At 37.7% G+C, this 15886-nt stretch overlaps 1 protein-coding gene across 2 annotated transcripts in view; it reads right to left on the bottom strand.

Annotated features, from left to right (window-relative positions):
• The window catches only part of CNTNAP4 (contactin associated protein family member 4), a 281020-nt gene that overhangs the window by 115451 nt on the left and 149683 nt on the right, over positions 1 to 15886 (bottom strand). For both annotated transcript variants that reach the window (XM_055366612.2, XM_004058016.5), the window contains exon 4: positions 14256 to 14403. In XM_055366612.2, coding sequence (XP_055222587.2) covers positions 14256 to 14403 — 148 coding nt within the window. The remainder of the gene's footprint in view (positions 1 to 14255; positions 14404 to 15886) is intronic.

Raw genomic sequence — 15886 nt, 5'->3', positions numbered from 1 at the left:
TTAGAATATTGGGCAGGAAAAGGTGCATAGCAAAAAATAGTTTAATAAGTACATTTGGTGTATTTGTGACTCTTTAAATAATAATGAATTGCTGAAGTACACAAGAAACCCTTAATTATCAATGTCATTGCCAGGTTATGCAGCAAGGGTGATTTCAAGCCATCTGTGGGTTCTGTGGCTTTTTCTCTGTCTGTCAGCTCCTACCCAAGCTGACTTACCACAGCAATTGCTGGTGACCTGATTCCCCCTCAGTGAATACCTCCATCTCAAATCTTCACATTTAGAGCAAGAATCGAGGAAAGAAGAGACTCAAAAAGATTGTACGCCCTACTCTCATATCAATTCTCCCTGTGCCCGTAGGTATAGCTTGCTTTATTTACACAATTCAGAAATACAATCTCCCATAGAATTAAGAGCTTTGCAATAGAAAATATTCAAATATCTTTCAGGGAGTTGTGTCAGATGTAGTATTCTTGAAATGTGTCTTCTGCCTTTTTTCCTGCAGCAAGTATTTATGGAGAGCTTTCTGTGAATACCGTGGAAGACACAGTGATGCATAAAAACAAAGAACGCTTTTTGTTTTTTTGAAAGAGCTTATAGTCAATTGAGGAAGATACACAACCCTGAGATGCAATTATTCATGCCTGTCTTCAGAGTTCCGCTTTGTATCACGGCTGGGTATTGAATGATTTCTAAGACGTGCAGGAGAGGGAGTTGATCCGCTGTAGCCTCTAAGAAGGGTGTCAACTAAATTGTAAAAACGCTTTACCTTCTTGAGCAGCAAACTTTTTCTACCACTGCATATTTCACATACACACACACCCCTCATGGCAATATATTCCAGTTTTCCTGGTATCTTCTCCCCACCCCTGCATCCTAGCCCTTCTCCAGAAGTTTGAGGCTTCTCAAATTTTGAGGGGTTGTCACTTGAAAAAGCAATGTCCTCCCCACCCCCAAGTGAATTACTAAGAAAAATATTCAAGATCATGAACTGAGCTCTATGGTCCAGTTATATTGGAACCAATGGAAAAGAATCCCTTGGGATCTCCATAAACATTCAACATTCTACTTCCTGGGCTTGGCCTAACGTTCACCAAATTAGAATCTCTGGAATTCTAACCTGGAACAGGAATACAGGTCCCTAAATGATTCTGAGGCAGATGGCAGCATGAGGGTTGTTTGACAGGAAGAACAAGTAGGTTCCATAAACCTATTCTCTGAAAATAAATAACCCCATTGCATATTGAATTGTACCTGGAAATGAACTGTACCATGGAAATGAATGTTTTATTTATTTATACTGTGGGTGGTGCTTGCCGATAATTGTGGAGGTGGTAGAGATTTGTCCCTTGAAGATGTTTTCGGGATAAATTGATTCTGTGAGTTAACCTATGAATCATGGAATTTTTGCTGAGGTCAGATGACTAAAAACTTAAAAGGGAAAAATTGGAATAGAAAATGTGTAAATTAGAAAATCAATTTTTAAATAATAGAAAATTAACTGTATTTGAAGGTCATGAAAGAGTGATTGAAAAAGACACTAGAGTCTTTTATTAATTCTTTAGGAATCTCCCCAAAATGTAAATAGAACTAGAATGTTTCCGTCAAAGATCAGAGAGAAAAAAAAATATAGCTATTTCATCAACTGGAAAGGGGTATAGACCAAACTCTTCTTAGTTAAACATGAAGTCAGCCTTAAACACTGATCATACTGTCTATTTATTTGAAAGTTATTGCCCATAAATTACTAAACAAACAGAGGTCCAATTTTGACTTCTAAGAAACACAAATCAGACTGAGTCGCTGTTTAACTATTATATAGTGAAATATTAAAGTAGCAGCATGATAGATAGGCACTTGAGACCTGCATTACTGAACTGGTTTTTTAAAGCAATGGAGAAGAGAGACCAAGTACTCAAGAAATCAACAGGAAATAGATTATACTATTTTTGCATGGTAGCATAACAGAATACAGAATGATTTAAGGACTCTTAAGTTTAAAACAACTAAAATTAATACAATAAAAAGGAAGAACGCACAGAGATCAAGTGCTATATATAAACACAGGGAAAAGGTGACCTTAATATCTTTTTAAATAGACCAAGTTAAGGTCAGTAACAACACACCAGCAGGTTATGGGAACAAACATGATCATTCTCACTTAATTTTTGTCAATGTAAATTAATCTTTTAAACAGATTTGAAATTAGTAATATCCACTATGTCAAGGACACTTGAATGCATCACCGGAGGATGTAAGTTGCATTTTTGTCTCTAATATTCATTTGCAACTTTTGCAATGTCACAGAAGTCACCTAAATGTTGATTCTCAGTTTCCTTATTTGGCTATGTACAGAAAAATTCCAGCCTCTCATACTACACAAAGATGCTAGAGGGATCAAATGGAAATATCAAAATGCCTCAACATTGATTATTTTGTATACTGTTATGATTTTAATAATAACAACACTTGAAATCACATGTTTATCTCAAAGTTATCTCTCTTTTGATCAACTACTGCTGTGTGAATGTAATACATTTGTGATTTTTATGTATATATGATACCATTTACATCATGGATAATCAGATTTTTTTTAATTCAACCATTTAACCAATAGTTATTGAATGCTGTGTCAAGTGCTACGGTGGGAGCTGCTGTTGCTACAGTGAACACACCTGTCCTCAGGGATGCTCCATCCCGAAAGAAGAGAGCAGGCAAATCCTCCTGTGTGTACAGACATATTACACATTATAATGTAAATATGTACATTTACAAGTTGGTAAATATGTACAATTACAATTGGTCTATTTAAAAATATAGTAAAGTAGTAAAGATATGTAATTGTACATATTTACAATTTGTAATTGTACAAATGTACATATGTACAGACAAATGTACAAGTTCCAAAGCATGGAATGAAAGGACAGGGTTACTGGAGAGTTTTGAACATGGAGATTTAAATTTGTTTGGTGTTCAGAAATAATATCTCCAAGGAAGTGCTATTTAAGCTGAGTAGGTAACCCTATATGTCAGCAGCGGCCAGGAAAGAAGGAGGAAGTGGGAAAAGGGAGAGTGTGGGTATGGGAGGGATGAGTACTGTTAGGAGTGTAGGAGAGACAGTGGCGGGCTGGATGGCACTGGTGGGAAGTAAATGGCAGTGGTCCACAGGGAGGTGAATTACTGGCTGATCACCTAGACCCTGTGAAGCCTTAGTTTCAAGTTTTGTTGGATAAGTCTATGTTGGTTTTGTCCTTAGCTCTAGGATATAACAATACGTCCTAAGGTACAGTCTTTACTCCCAAGGCAGTACTCTTGTGGGATTTCTTTCTTCCCTTTTTAAAAAAATCTCTATTCCTGTGACAGATTACCTTGTGGCATTTCAGTAAAACTCCAAGGTGTTTAACAAATTCCTCTAAATTGGCAGGACTTGAACTCCAAAGGTGGTCCCCTTCCAGCCCTAGGTAGATACTGAAATCTTTAGACTTTTAAACCTCTTTCTCGTGCTTTCTCCAGGGCTGCTTGGCATTTCACCTTGAGCATGTGAGTTACAAGAATTGGTCAAGGATATGAGGGAAATGTGTCTGCAGGAGCAAGGACCCTTGCTCTCTGATCTTCTTCTGAATATTCCCTACTCAATTTCTAGCCTCTCTGGCAACTTGAACTCTGACCTCCGTCCCCGCTTCCTAGTAAAATCTAGCTATTTTCTGCTGGTCCTTTGGTAAAAGCAAGATAAATGTGGATTTCCCAAAGTTTACTTCCCTTATTCCAAGAATCAATTCTGCTCCAGTTTCTTTCATTTTATTAATAACTTAAACTTCAGAACTCTGAAGCAGGCTTTTAAAATATACTTTATTTAACACTTATAATTTTATGGACAGCAGTTTAGTCCAATAAAAGCTACAATGCCATGACTGATACTGAAAAACAGATCTTCTCCCTTGTTGTGAACTGTCATAGTTAGCTTGAACCAGTCATTTATTTAGGGCTGCCAAATAGACATTTTCTAATTCTATTATTCATTTTTATTTATTACCTAAAATATTTAATTAAAGAGATACTCCTCTCTTCTATCTGGTTACCTTGAGGTTCAAGTTATATAGGAAAATTAAGATATGGTTCGTGTTTCCTCTATTCGTTTATTAGTTTTCAAAATAAGGAGTTGGGTCTTTATGTCTCTCATAGGTGATCAATGGGGCTTTTTCAATTATTATTATCATGAACTCATTCACTCAAACATACTTAATTTGTTGCAAAACTTAGCAGTTACTATCCTTATTGATACTAAAACATTTTCACTTTTGGTCAGTGAAAGCCTCTTCAACTGATGCTGAATTCTTTTGCCATGACCCTGACAGGTTTTCATAGTTTCCTTATTTTCTAGTATCTTAATAGCTAATCTTATTTTAATTTTAATATAACTCCATGTAATGATTAATACTGAGTCTCAACTTGATTGGACTGAAGTATGCAAAGTATTGATCCTGGGTGTGTCTGTGAGGGTGTTGCCAAAGGAGATTAACATTTGAGTCAGTGGGCTGGGGAAGGCAGACCCACCCTTAATCTGGGTGGGCACCAACTAATCAGCTGCCAGCAAATATAAAGCAGGCAGAAAAACATGAAAACGCTGGACTGGCTTAGCCTCCCCGCCTACATCTTCCTCCCATGCTGGATGCTTCCTGCCCTCAAACATCAGACTCCAAGTTCTTCAGCTTTGAAACATGGACTAGCTTCCTTGCTCCTCAGCTTGCAGATGGCCTATTGTAGGACCTTGTGATCATGTGAATTAATACTCCTTAAAAAACTCCTAGATAGATAGATAGATAGATAGATAGATAGATAGATAGATAGATAGATAGATTAGATAGATAGGTAGATAGATAGATATTCTGTATTAGTCAGATTAATACTGACTAATACAGATTTTGGTACCAGGAGTGGCTCTACAGGAACAGAATATTAAGGATGGAGTTCTTTAGTTGTTCTGGGGTTTCTGGAGTTGGCTACTTAATATGATTAGACCCAAAAATGTTAAGGACTCTACTTCTAATAGTATGGAGAACACTGATAGTCCTTGTCATGAACTGTTTAGAGAGTTAGGCAAAATTAATGCATTGGACACTCCTGATTTACCACTTGTGAGAGGTAAGGAGTTTAGTGACTCTATACATAATACCTTTGACCATATGTGGAGAACCAAGGAACATAATTAAGCTGGTTGGTTGCTCCTCAGTTCACTGGACAAAATGATGAAAGAAAATGATGAACTCAGGGATTCTGTCTCCTGGCTTCAGAAGCAGGTAGTGGGTCTGAAATCTTCTAAGATTGACCTGAGTCAGAGTCTTATCTCCTTTAGAGAAAGAGCTGAAATTGTGGAAAATCAGACATGAGCTCTTATCATGTGAGTGGCTGACCTGCAAGGAAAGGTGGATGCACAGCCTTGCCATGTCTACTGTTAAAATGAAGGCATTGATTGGAAAAGAATGGAACCTTGCAACTTGGAATGGGGATGTGTGGGAGGACCCTAATGAAGCTGGGGACACTGACCTTGTAAACTCTGATGAACCTTTCTTGCCAGAAGAAACAGCTTTCCCATCCCCAGTAGCGGCAACATCCCCTCCCTGACCCACACTGCCATCAGTCTTTCCACCTTTGTCTGAGGAGATAAACCCTGCGCTGCCTAAGACAACAGTGATGGCCTCCCCTGAGGCAGTTGCCAGGCGAGACAATGTTGATTCTCCCCAGGAACCAACCCCAACACCCCTGTTTGCTTCTATACCTATAACTAGACTAAAGTCCTGGCGGGCCCCTAGAGGTGACATTCAGAGTGTGACCCATGAGGAGGTGCACTACACTTGAAAAGAACTTCTTGAGTTTTCTAATTTATATGAAGAGAAATCTGGAGAACAGGGGTGGGAATGGATATTAAGGGTGTGGGATAATGGTGGAAGAAACATAGAATTAGATCAGGCTGAATTTATTGATTTCAGCCCACTAAGTAGGTATTCTGCATTTAACGTTGCAGCTTAGGGAGTTTTAAAAAAGGTTCTAACAGCTTATTTGCTTAGTTAGCTGAAATAAGGATTAAAAGATGGCCCACTGTGAGCAAGCTGGAAGCCTGATGTCCCTTGGGTTAATGTAGAGAAAGGAATCCAAAGGCTTAGGGAGATGGGGATGGTGGAGTAGATTAGTCACTTTAGACCTACTCATCCCAGCTGGGAGGGTCCAGAAGATATACCCTTGACCAACACCTTGCAAAACAGATTTGTGAGGGCAGCATCTGCATCTTTGAAGAGCCCTACAATTGCTCCTCCCTGTATGTCAGATCTAACAGTGGGAACCACAGTCACTCAACTACAAAATTTAAATAAAATGGGAATAATTGGATCCTGAGGTGGCAGGAACCAAGTGGTGGCACTCAAACATCAAAGGCAAGGCAGGCGTAGCTACTGTAATGGACAGCAGAGGCAAAACAGCAATCACAATAGTCTGACTTGTATAGAGCTCTGGCATTGGCTAATTAATCACAGTGTTCCTAGAAGTAAAACTGATAGAAAGCCTACTGCACTCTTGCTTAATTTATATAAGTAGAAAACTTCTAGGTTGAATTGACAAAAGACTAATTTGAATTATAAAAACAGAGAATCACAGCCCTTCAGTCAACTTCCAGACTTGAGCCAGTTTACAGACCCAGAACCACTTGAATGAAGGAGAGGACAGGTCCCTTTGAGGAAGGACCCTACTACCCTACTGACAATTTATGCTGTTAATCTTTCTCCCATCCTTCCCCAAGGAGACATTCAGCCTTTTACCAGGGTAACTGTGCACTGGGGAAAGGAAAATAATCAGGCACTTTAGGGACTACTGGACACTGTCTCTGAGTTGATGTTGATTTTAGGGGACCTAAAACATCATTGTGGTGCTCCATTTAAAGTAGGGGCTTATGGAGGTCAGGTGATTAATGGAGTTTTAGCTCAAGTGTGACTTATAGTAGGTCCAGTGTGTCCCCAGACTCATCCTGCGGTCATTTCCCCAGTGCCAGGACGCATAATTGGCACAGACATACTTAGCAGCTGGCGGAACCTCCACATTGGCTTCCTGGCTGGTAGGTTGAGGGCTATTATGGTGGGAAAGGCCAAATGGAAGCCCTTAGAGCTGCCTCTACCAAGAAAAATAGTAAATGAAAAACAATATCACATCCCTGGAGGGGTTGCAGAGATTAGTGCCAACATCAAAGACTTGAAAGATGCAGGGGTGGTGATTCCCACCACATCCCCATTCAACTCTCCCATTTGGCCTGTGCAGAAGACAGATGGATCTTGGAAAATGACAGCGGATTATTGTAAGCTTAACCAAGTGGTGATTCCAATTGCAGCTGTTGTACTAGATGTGGTTTCATTGCCTGCTCCAATTAACACATCTCCTAGTACCTAGTGTGCAGCCATTGACTTGGCAAATGCCTTTTTCTCCATTCCTGTCCATAAGGCTCACCAGAAACAATTTGCTTTCAGCTGGCAATGCCAGCAATATACCTTTACTGTCCTACTTCAGGGGTATATCAAACTCTCCAGCTTTGTGGCTTTGTGTCATAATCTTATTTGGAGAGACCTTAATAACTACTTACGATAATACTTAATACTCAGTAAACTACTTAATAATACTTAATAAACTCCCCTTTATATATATTCGATATTTCAATATTTCTAGTATATATATTTATAAATATATATTTTAATATATATAAATATATCTTATTAGATATATATCCCTTTGTATATATAAATTTCTATATATGTGTGTGTGCATATATATACAGAACACACACACACATATATATATTGGTTCTGTCTTTCTAGAGAACCCTAATACACTCCACTTGTCATCAAACTTAAAATTATAAATTTTGCAAAGAATTAGAGAATTTATACTCTTTGATTTTAGGCCAATCAGAGTCTATCTTCTTTTCAAACTTTGACATAAAACAGTATTTCTCAGCTACTATATTAGCTGATAGATAATCTGAGTGTAAGAACTATCTAATTCACCTTACTCCAGCTTTTAGCAGTTAGCATGTGGGAGTTGCTCAATAAATAGGTATTGAACTCAATTATAACTATCATTTTAGTAAATCTAACAAATTTATTGCTTTTCATTCTTCCCCCTAACCAGACAGGTGGTATGAGAGATTAGCATCCTGAATAGACAGAGACTATTATCTAGCTGTCTTTCAATGTTTTGTTTTCCTCACCCAGGTAAATGTCTGTGCTTTTATAGTACTTTTTAAATTGTCCTCTTTATATGTTTTCTAAACTTAAATCTGCTGATGGTTATAATTCCAACTTTATAGTTCATTATGTAAAAAAATTGGAAATTTTTTAAATAATAAAGTGTACATTCCTATTATGTGCAAGTTAATATGTTTTAAAATGATTGATGTTTTATTTATTAAATATGATCCATAATTTTCTCTTAAACTGTCTGCATTGAAGCAATTAAACACAATGGTTTAACACACCTGTACATTTGCTCATCATGTCCAATCTTCTCCCTCAGTTCTCGTGGTAGGCTAACCTTTATTCCTGATCTTTAACAAGTTGAACACTAGAATGATGGAGAAAGCATTCCTGAGGCTTACTAAGCTTGCCCCCATTCATTCATTCTTCATTTTTGTTATTAGTCTTTATCCAGAAGACTAATAACAAAAAAAGAATGTCTGGTTGCAACCCAGTATAATGTGGGCATGTCATGATTGGGAGAAGAAAAGCTGTTCTACAAGTGGGTGGAAACATTCCCAGATTTGAATGTGGGGTATTAGAGAAGTTGTCAGAAGCAGAGATTTCTATGCTGAGAAAAGAAGAATGAGTAAGAGAGTTATCCAAATAGAGAAATGAAGGCTGGGTGGGTACGTGGTGATTGCCCTAGGCATCATGCAGAAACCCTAAGGCTAGAAAAATCATAAAATCATGGCTAGCCAAAGAAACAAATTAGTTGAGTATGGCTTGACAGTTGGATGTTCTTATTCTGTTGGGGATGAGGAAGAGATGATCATAGGCTGCAAAATGAGGATGTTTATACAGTAACTAGAGAAAAGGAATTTAGAATTTACACTAAGGACAACTGCCTCAGCAATTCATCCACAATTAAAGAACATTATCTCCTGTGGTTTAATTGCTGCTTCCTAAGGACATTGCAGATATATTCACTTTCACCCATTTATTTCCTTTGTTCACCATTGTTTACTTCTCTTTGAGACATGTAATATTGTTTCTGTAGCATCAAACATTTTCTTTTCTTTTTCTTTCTTTCTCCCACCAGTAATTTATTTCTATACATTTCTTCTCCAGATCTGCAAACATGATCACTACTGCTATGGCCAACATATTGGAAATTTATAGTTTCTCTTTGATCCCATAAAATTTAGCCTCTACTTCTCTCATTACTCAGGAAACAACTTCAAGTTTACTGACATAAAAGTAGAACATGCTCTTTGATATGGATTTTCCATTCACTTGATGTTCCTTCATAACAAGTTACTGCCCTAACTTGTTGGGGTAAACGGCAATTTATGTGTGGTTTTCACAATAGCCATTTTCCTGTAATAATCACAGGATAGGCTTGCATCTATGACTTCAGCAAACATGTATTAGGCACAAGGGGAGCCTGGTATAAAAATATTTATTCCACCTAAAAAATAGTACAAAGGAGCTGCTTTTATTATGGCAGAAATGCATTCCCATTTTTCAAGACATGAGTAGTCGTTCAAACATAGCACTTCACACATTTGTTATTAATAGTAGTACAATAAGTAGAATACTTTATGATTTACTAACAATAATGATATTTATATAGGTTTTAATTCTACATCTTCAACTCAGAGGGCTTGGAGTTCCAATCTTCCATATATCAAAGGCCCTTGAACTCAATGTGTCAACAACAGGATTAATTATTTCTTGTTTCCTTCCACAATCTATTTATTGTCTCATTTCCCATCTTAGTAAATGACAGCCCCTTCCAGACAGTTGTTCAAATTTGAAGGAAAAAAAAAGGATCAACGGAGGAAAGAAAAAAAGCAAATTTGATAACTCAGTGTTCCCTCACATACAATGACCAAGATATCTTGATTCAATATCCTAAGAATATTTTGAATCTGCTTACCTCCCCCTTTACTTTTGAGACAGAGTCTCACTCTGCTGCCCAGTCTGAAGTGCAGTGGCATGATTTTGGCTCACTGCAACCTCCACTTCCTGGGTTCAAGTGATTCTCCTGTCTCAGCCTCCCAAGTAGCCGGGATTACAGGCGTGCCCAGCCACGTCTGGCTAATTTTTGTATTTTAAGTAGAGACAGGGTTTCGCCATGTTGGCCAGGCTGGTCTCGAACTCCTGACCTCAGGTAATCCACCCACCTCCACCTTCCAAAGTCCTGGAATTACAGGCATGAGCCACCGCGCCTCGCCCTTCCTCCCCCTTTACTGATTGCTGTTCCTCTAGCTTGGGGTTCTACCATCACTTGTCCAAACAAGAGTGAAAGCCTTCTAATGAGTTGCTGCCTCCAGATTTCACCCTCTAACCCATAGCCCTAATTTCAGTCTGAATGACTGTACTCAAATAATCATTCCAGCAATCCTCTTTCCTGTGCTTGACTGGGGTACAGCACTTTTCCTATTTGGACCATCCTTTCAGTCTCCCATGTGAAAATATCTGCAACTTTGTTTCAAAATCTACTGCTATAAACTTTCTTATACTAACCACAATTTATCAATCACTTTATCCCTCACACCCTATACTCATTCTACAATATTTTATACTTAGTTCATATAATTTTTCCAACATTGCACATGCCTATCTTTATTAAGAAAATATTTATGACTTTAGAATATCTCCCTATACCCAATACCTAGTAGAGTTCTTTTTGGCAAGTACCAATAAATGGTTAAAGGCTCAATACATGTATGATTCACATAGCTATCAAGGGCACTGGCTTAGGAAAATGAGACAGCTGATTTTAAATCCTAGATCTAACACGGGTTGTGTAGTTCTGCAGAAGTTACCAATTTCTCTTAAGTTCACCTTCTTCTATGTCAGGAGAGATGAAGCAGTCTGCAAGGTGTGCTGCACTTGAGTGAATGGCTCAGGCAAAGCACACCTGAGTCACGCTAATTTGGTGCAGATGAGGAGGCACAGATAGGGGAGGATGGCTGGTTGCATGCAATCCTTCAGGCCTTCCTCAAGCTCAGGGGAAACCTACTTTGTTGGGCATGGATGAATGTCCTGTGGCTGTGATTCAGTAAAGAAACCCTACCCACTCCCCAACACCACTTTTTCTTTTAATAGGGATTTTGGGAGAACGGTCTTTTGTGTCTGGGGAAAATCCAATCTGATCTTGGGTCTGTGCTACTTAAGGGAGTTGCAGACAAACTCTTGCAACAGGATACTTGTGATGATAGCAACTACAGCCCTTCCTTCTGAGGGTAGGGAAAGCCAGTAGTCCTAGCTATTTCTTTGCCATGCCACCCAGAGCAAGCTGTATGTCTTATTCAGTAGATAATTCTGCTTGTCTCCTCTGACTCCTGCATGAAATGGCAATATTAATTTGCCTGCTTCCCTACATTACCAGGAACAAATCAGAAGACGCTTATTCTTTACAGTCTCTGACACATATTAACTTTAATAAATGATGACTATATAATATCACGTTTTAATAAATATATTGCAATGCCAATGCTATGAATAGGTGGAAAATGTGAGCATGACTATGGTGTAATTGAGGTGTAAAAGTCAATTTGATCAAATACATTCCCATAAGGTACTCATGCCCAACCCATTCTTTGGTTATTTTCTGATTATCTACAAGAATGTTTATCCATTAAGTTTATTACTTTTTCTCCTTTAATAATGGTTTAAAGTTACACAACCATCATTTGTCATTAACTCCTGCCACACTATTTCACTATATGTGTTTAAGTTTGAGTTTAAAATCCTGCTGGCTTCCAGTACTTCTACTTCAACCATGGGTCAATGTGAAAAGAATATTGACCAAATACAGGGACAGTATGCTCACCCCAAAGATAGCAAATGAAGTTGCAACAAAAAGAACATTCCAGAGAGCTGCAGATCAAGACAGGTGAGGGGGAGGTTTGAGTTATCATTAGCCACAGAGCAGCAGATAACTCAAAAGAACCTGTACCTTAGCTATCACCACCATGTGGACATTATACCTGGTGCTTTAGAGCCAGCAAAACAGCATAAACAGTCCCACTAAACTGTTGCTCTTAATGTTAAATTTGTTAATATTGAGTTTATATCCTAGGTTTAATGCATACTAAGGGTGTGGTACTGAACAAATTGCTTAATGTTTCTAAGACCCAGTTTTCTCTCTAATAAATGGGTGGTTTTGAGGATTAAATTATTAGTAGAATGTCTACAAAAAATACACGCACAATAACTGTTAGCTATTTTTATGCTGTGATAGACAAGTACTTTGCAAGGTGGATGTTCTGAATAAGTGGAGAATATAACTGTAAACAGGAAGCACTTTGAAATTGGTTTTACTAGTTGTCCATCATGTGGCATGAGCTTTGCTAAGCTCTACGATCCAAAGACAAATAAGACTACTGTCCAAGTTCTAGTTTGCAGGATCATAATTGGGGGTAGGATTTTTTTAATGCGTGATTTTATTCAGGTATACTAATTGTGACGTGAGGAACTAACATGGTGTAGCTAAGCTGGATTGTTGAAGCCATGAAAGCCTGCAATTAAGGTGGACAGATAGTGAGAGGTTAGTTGGCCACTGACTCATCTCCGTTATTCAACAACTAGAGGAAATGTCAATATAAGCTTGCTTTCTGGAGTTTGGCAAACTTGGCTGCAAACCCAGCTCTGCCACTTCCTCTCTGTGTGGCTTGAGCAAGTCAACCTCTCTAAGCTTTAGCTTTCTCATTTTCAAAAGAGGTAAATGGAGTAGTTACCCAGTAATATTTATCGGGGCTATTTTGAGGAATCGTAAACTGCTTAGAATAGTGCATATAATAAGCACTAAGGAAACGGTGCTATTTCTAGAGTTATAGAAAGGAATGCTATTAATATTACTATTAGTGTTACTGCTATTATTGCTATTAATATCATATTAATACTTTTATTAGTATTATTCTGTAGGCCCTGGAGGAATCAGGTTTGTCAAATATGTTTGATGGTAGAGATGGACACTGAAAACATCACGAAATACAGGAGAGTACCCACGCAAACCACGCAATGTGATCTCTCTGTCGGATAGAGTTTAGACAACTTCAACAAGTCACTTGATCTCTTTATCACCTGCTTTTCTTTTATGTAAAGAAAGTGAATCAGAACTTAACTTGGCTTACATCACAAAGTGACAGTGTATGTATGAAAAAAGCTTTAGTAGCTAAAAATAAATGTTTACTAGAGAAAAAAAAAAACGATGTCGTGAATTGAGCAGTCCTGGGTTCTCTTCAAGATTATTTCATATGTGAGGCTCTGGGCAAATTACTGAATCTCTTCAAACCTCACACTGTTAGTCTGCTAATTGTAAATCATATTAACTAACCCACTGTTCTATAATAAAAGTGTATCTAACAGGATAATGTGGCTTGAGGTGCACTATCAATAACTCTCAGGTCCCTTCCTCACAAAAAATATATATAATAAAATGCTTCATTAAGAGGAGACTAAGAGAAATCTGTGGTTTCTAACTTTTTTATGTGAAAGTATTTTAAACACATATTATATTCAGGCAGAAGTCTTTTCTTTTTCTATTAATTTATACTGACAGCATAGCACATTTAAAGGTGAATTGCATGATATTGTTTTTAGGCTAAAGAAAAAAATATTTTTTGGTTCCATAACATGACTGGTTAAACTAAATGGAACACTGTCCCTTTTATTAGACTCAGGATACCTAAATGAAATATCATCAAATATAACTCATGAAGGAAACTTCTAATATTTGAAAGTTACAACATAGTCAATAATATTCTATTTGAAGAAATACATTCACATGTATCAGTAAATATGTATCTATCCATCTATCAAGTGCTTCCATCTCTGAATTAAAATGTTAAAGTTGAACATGAAAGTCAATATTGGCATGTACAGGCATGCACAAAAAAGCTTTCCACAAAAATTATTCCGATTTTTTTATACCTCTTTACATAGCTAAAAAGTCCATTTCAGTTTGCAGTTTGGCTTTTAAAACATCTCTTTTGATATCTATGTCAGTGTATTGGATAAACAAACACTTACTGTATGCACATCCGAACACTTCGATTCGCATTCCAATTCTGCCCTTGGGGTTCCATTCCAAAGGGATGAAGCGCAGAAATCTGGCTTTGATAGAAGGCTGGAGTCTATAGTACACAACACTGTCTGCATTTGCATTTCCTGAAAAACCCTAAAAGAAAAGGGAAAGAAGGACATCAATGTATCTGGAGAACATCCATTTCAGCTTGTCACCTATAATGTCTATGAGCAATGTGTGATCTGCATTTTACTATGAATGGTGCTACCTTCTATAAGAAAATCACATTAACAGTTATGTCATGATGTCTCTGCATCCAGAGAAATTACTGTTGCTTCAACTTCTCTTTTTTCTTAAGAGAGTTTAAATTCTACCACCCCATTAAACCAGTTTTCAACCATGATACCTGTAATAAAAATTGCTTCTGTAAAGTGTAGATTAAACGTAAAAATGTGCCATGTCTGTAGCACTTAACATTGTGAATAGCACCAAAAAAATTGAGAAAATATTCTCCAAGGGTTGAAAAACTATCATCCGAGTCAACAAAGAAGTTGCTTACATCATTGATGAATGAATTAAGCTATGACGTGTTTTGGTTCTTTCACCTTCTCGTCTTACTCATTAACATAAAGAAAAGTACCACACAACATTCAAGTTGGAGCTACACTCAGATAACAGGTTGTTAAACCTCAGCAGCACAATGCCAGATACACACATTCAAATTGTTAAGGGAAATTGGAAGCAATAGTAATTTGGAAAGACCTGTAATTAAACTTACGGACTTTAGAATTTGAAAGCTAGAGAAATCTCGGGAATTGATGCTAAGCTAGCACAGTCAAATTGCAGACAAGGAAATTAGAGGTCAGAAAGGAAAGAAAAAAAAATCCCTCCAGTGTTTGCAACCATTGCAACCACTATATGGTAGGGCCAGGAGCTATGTTTCTTCCATAAAATCAGGATGCATCGACATAATAGGTAGCTTACCTGTAAAACCCACATACTGCAGCACCCAACATCTAAGCAACTTTTGTTTTCTTCCACACAACACACTGTTAAGACTACAGGTGGAGAAGTCAGCATGAAGCAGAAGTTGTTCTCAATAATTTACATTTCATTTTTATTTCTCACCTTCCTTGTCATGGTCCTCCTTCTCCTCTCCTCCATCTCTTTCTTTCATAATAAGGGGACATGCAACTACATTTGCAGGTTCATGGTAAGTCCCTTGCCCATGACTGGGTCAACAAATAAGATCAACCTCATGTAGACTGCACAAGGCAAAGATAAATACACTAGAAACACCAGTACCCAGGGTATCTGATCATTTGCCTGTTTTTCTTTCTAATTCACAAATATCCCTTTATTATCATTGACCAAAACATTTTCTAATACATTTTTAAAAGATTGGGTGTTTTATAGTTAAATTAATTTGATTACCCTTGTCAATCAATCCCCTACCTCCTGCCCCCACTCCACCAGTACCCCATACACTAAATGTTCAAGCTCACATAACACAGGAACAGCTGTGATGGCATCTCCAAATTATATCCAAAATCGGGGCATCTCTTTATTTCAATATGACCACTCAGTTCAACAAAGCATCACCTCACCAGAACTTCCCTGACAGCCTCTTCCTGGT

Source organism: Gorilla gorilla, chromosome 18 (assembly GCF_029281585.2).
Source record: "Gorilla gorilla gorilla isolate KB3781 chromosome 18, NHGRI_mGorGor1-v2.1_pri, whole genome shotgun sequence".
Taxonomy (NCBI): domain Eukaryota; kingdom Metazoa; phylum Chordata; class Mammalia; order Primates; family Hominidae; genus Gorilla; species Gorilla gorilla.
The sequence above is the reverse complement of the archived record's forward strand: the minus strand, read 5'-3'. Positions and strand labels throughout refer to the sequence as shown.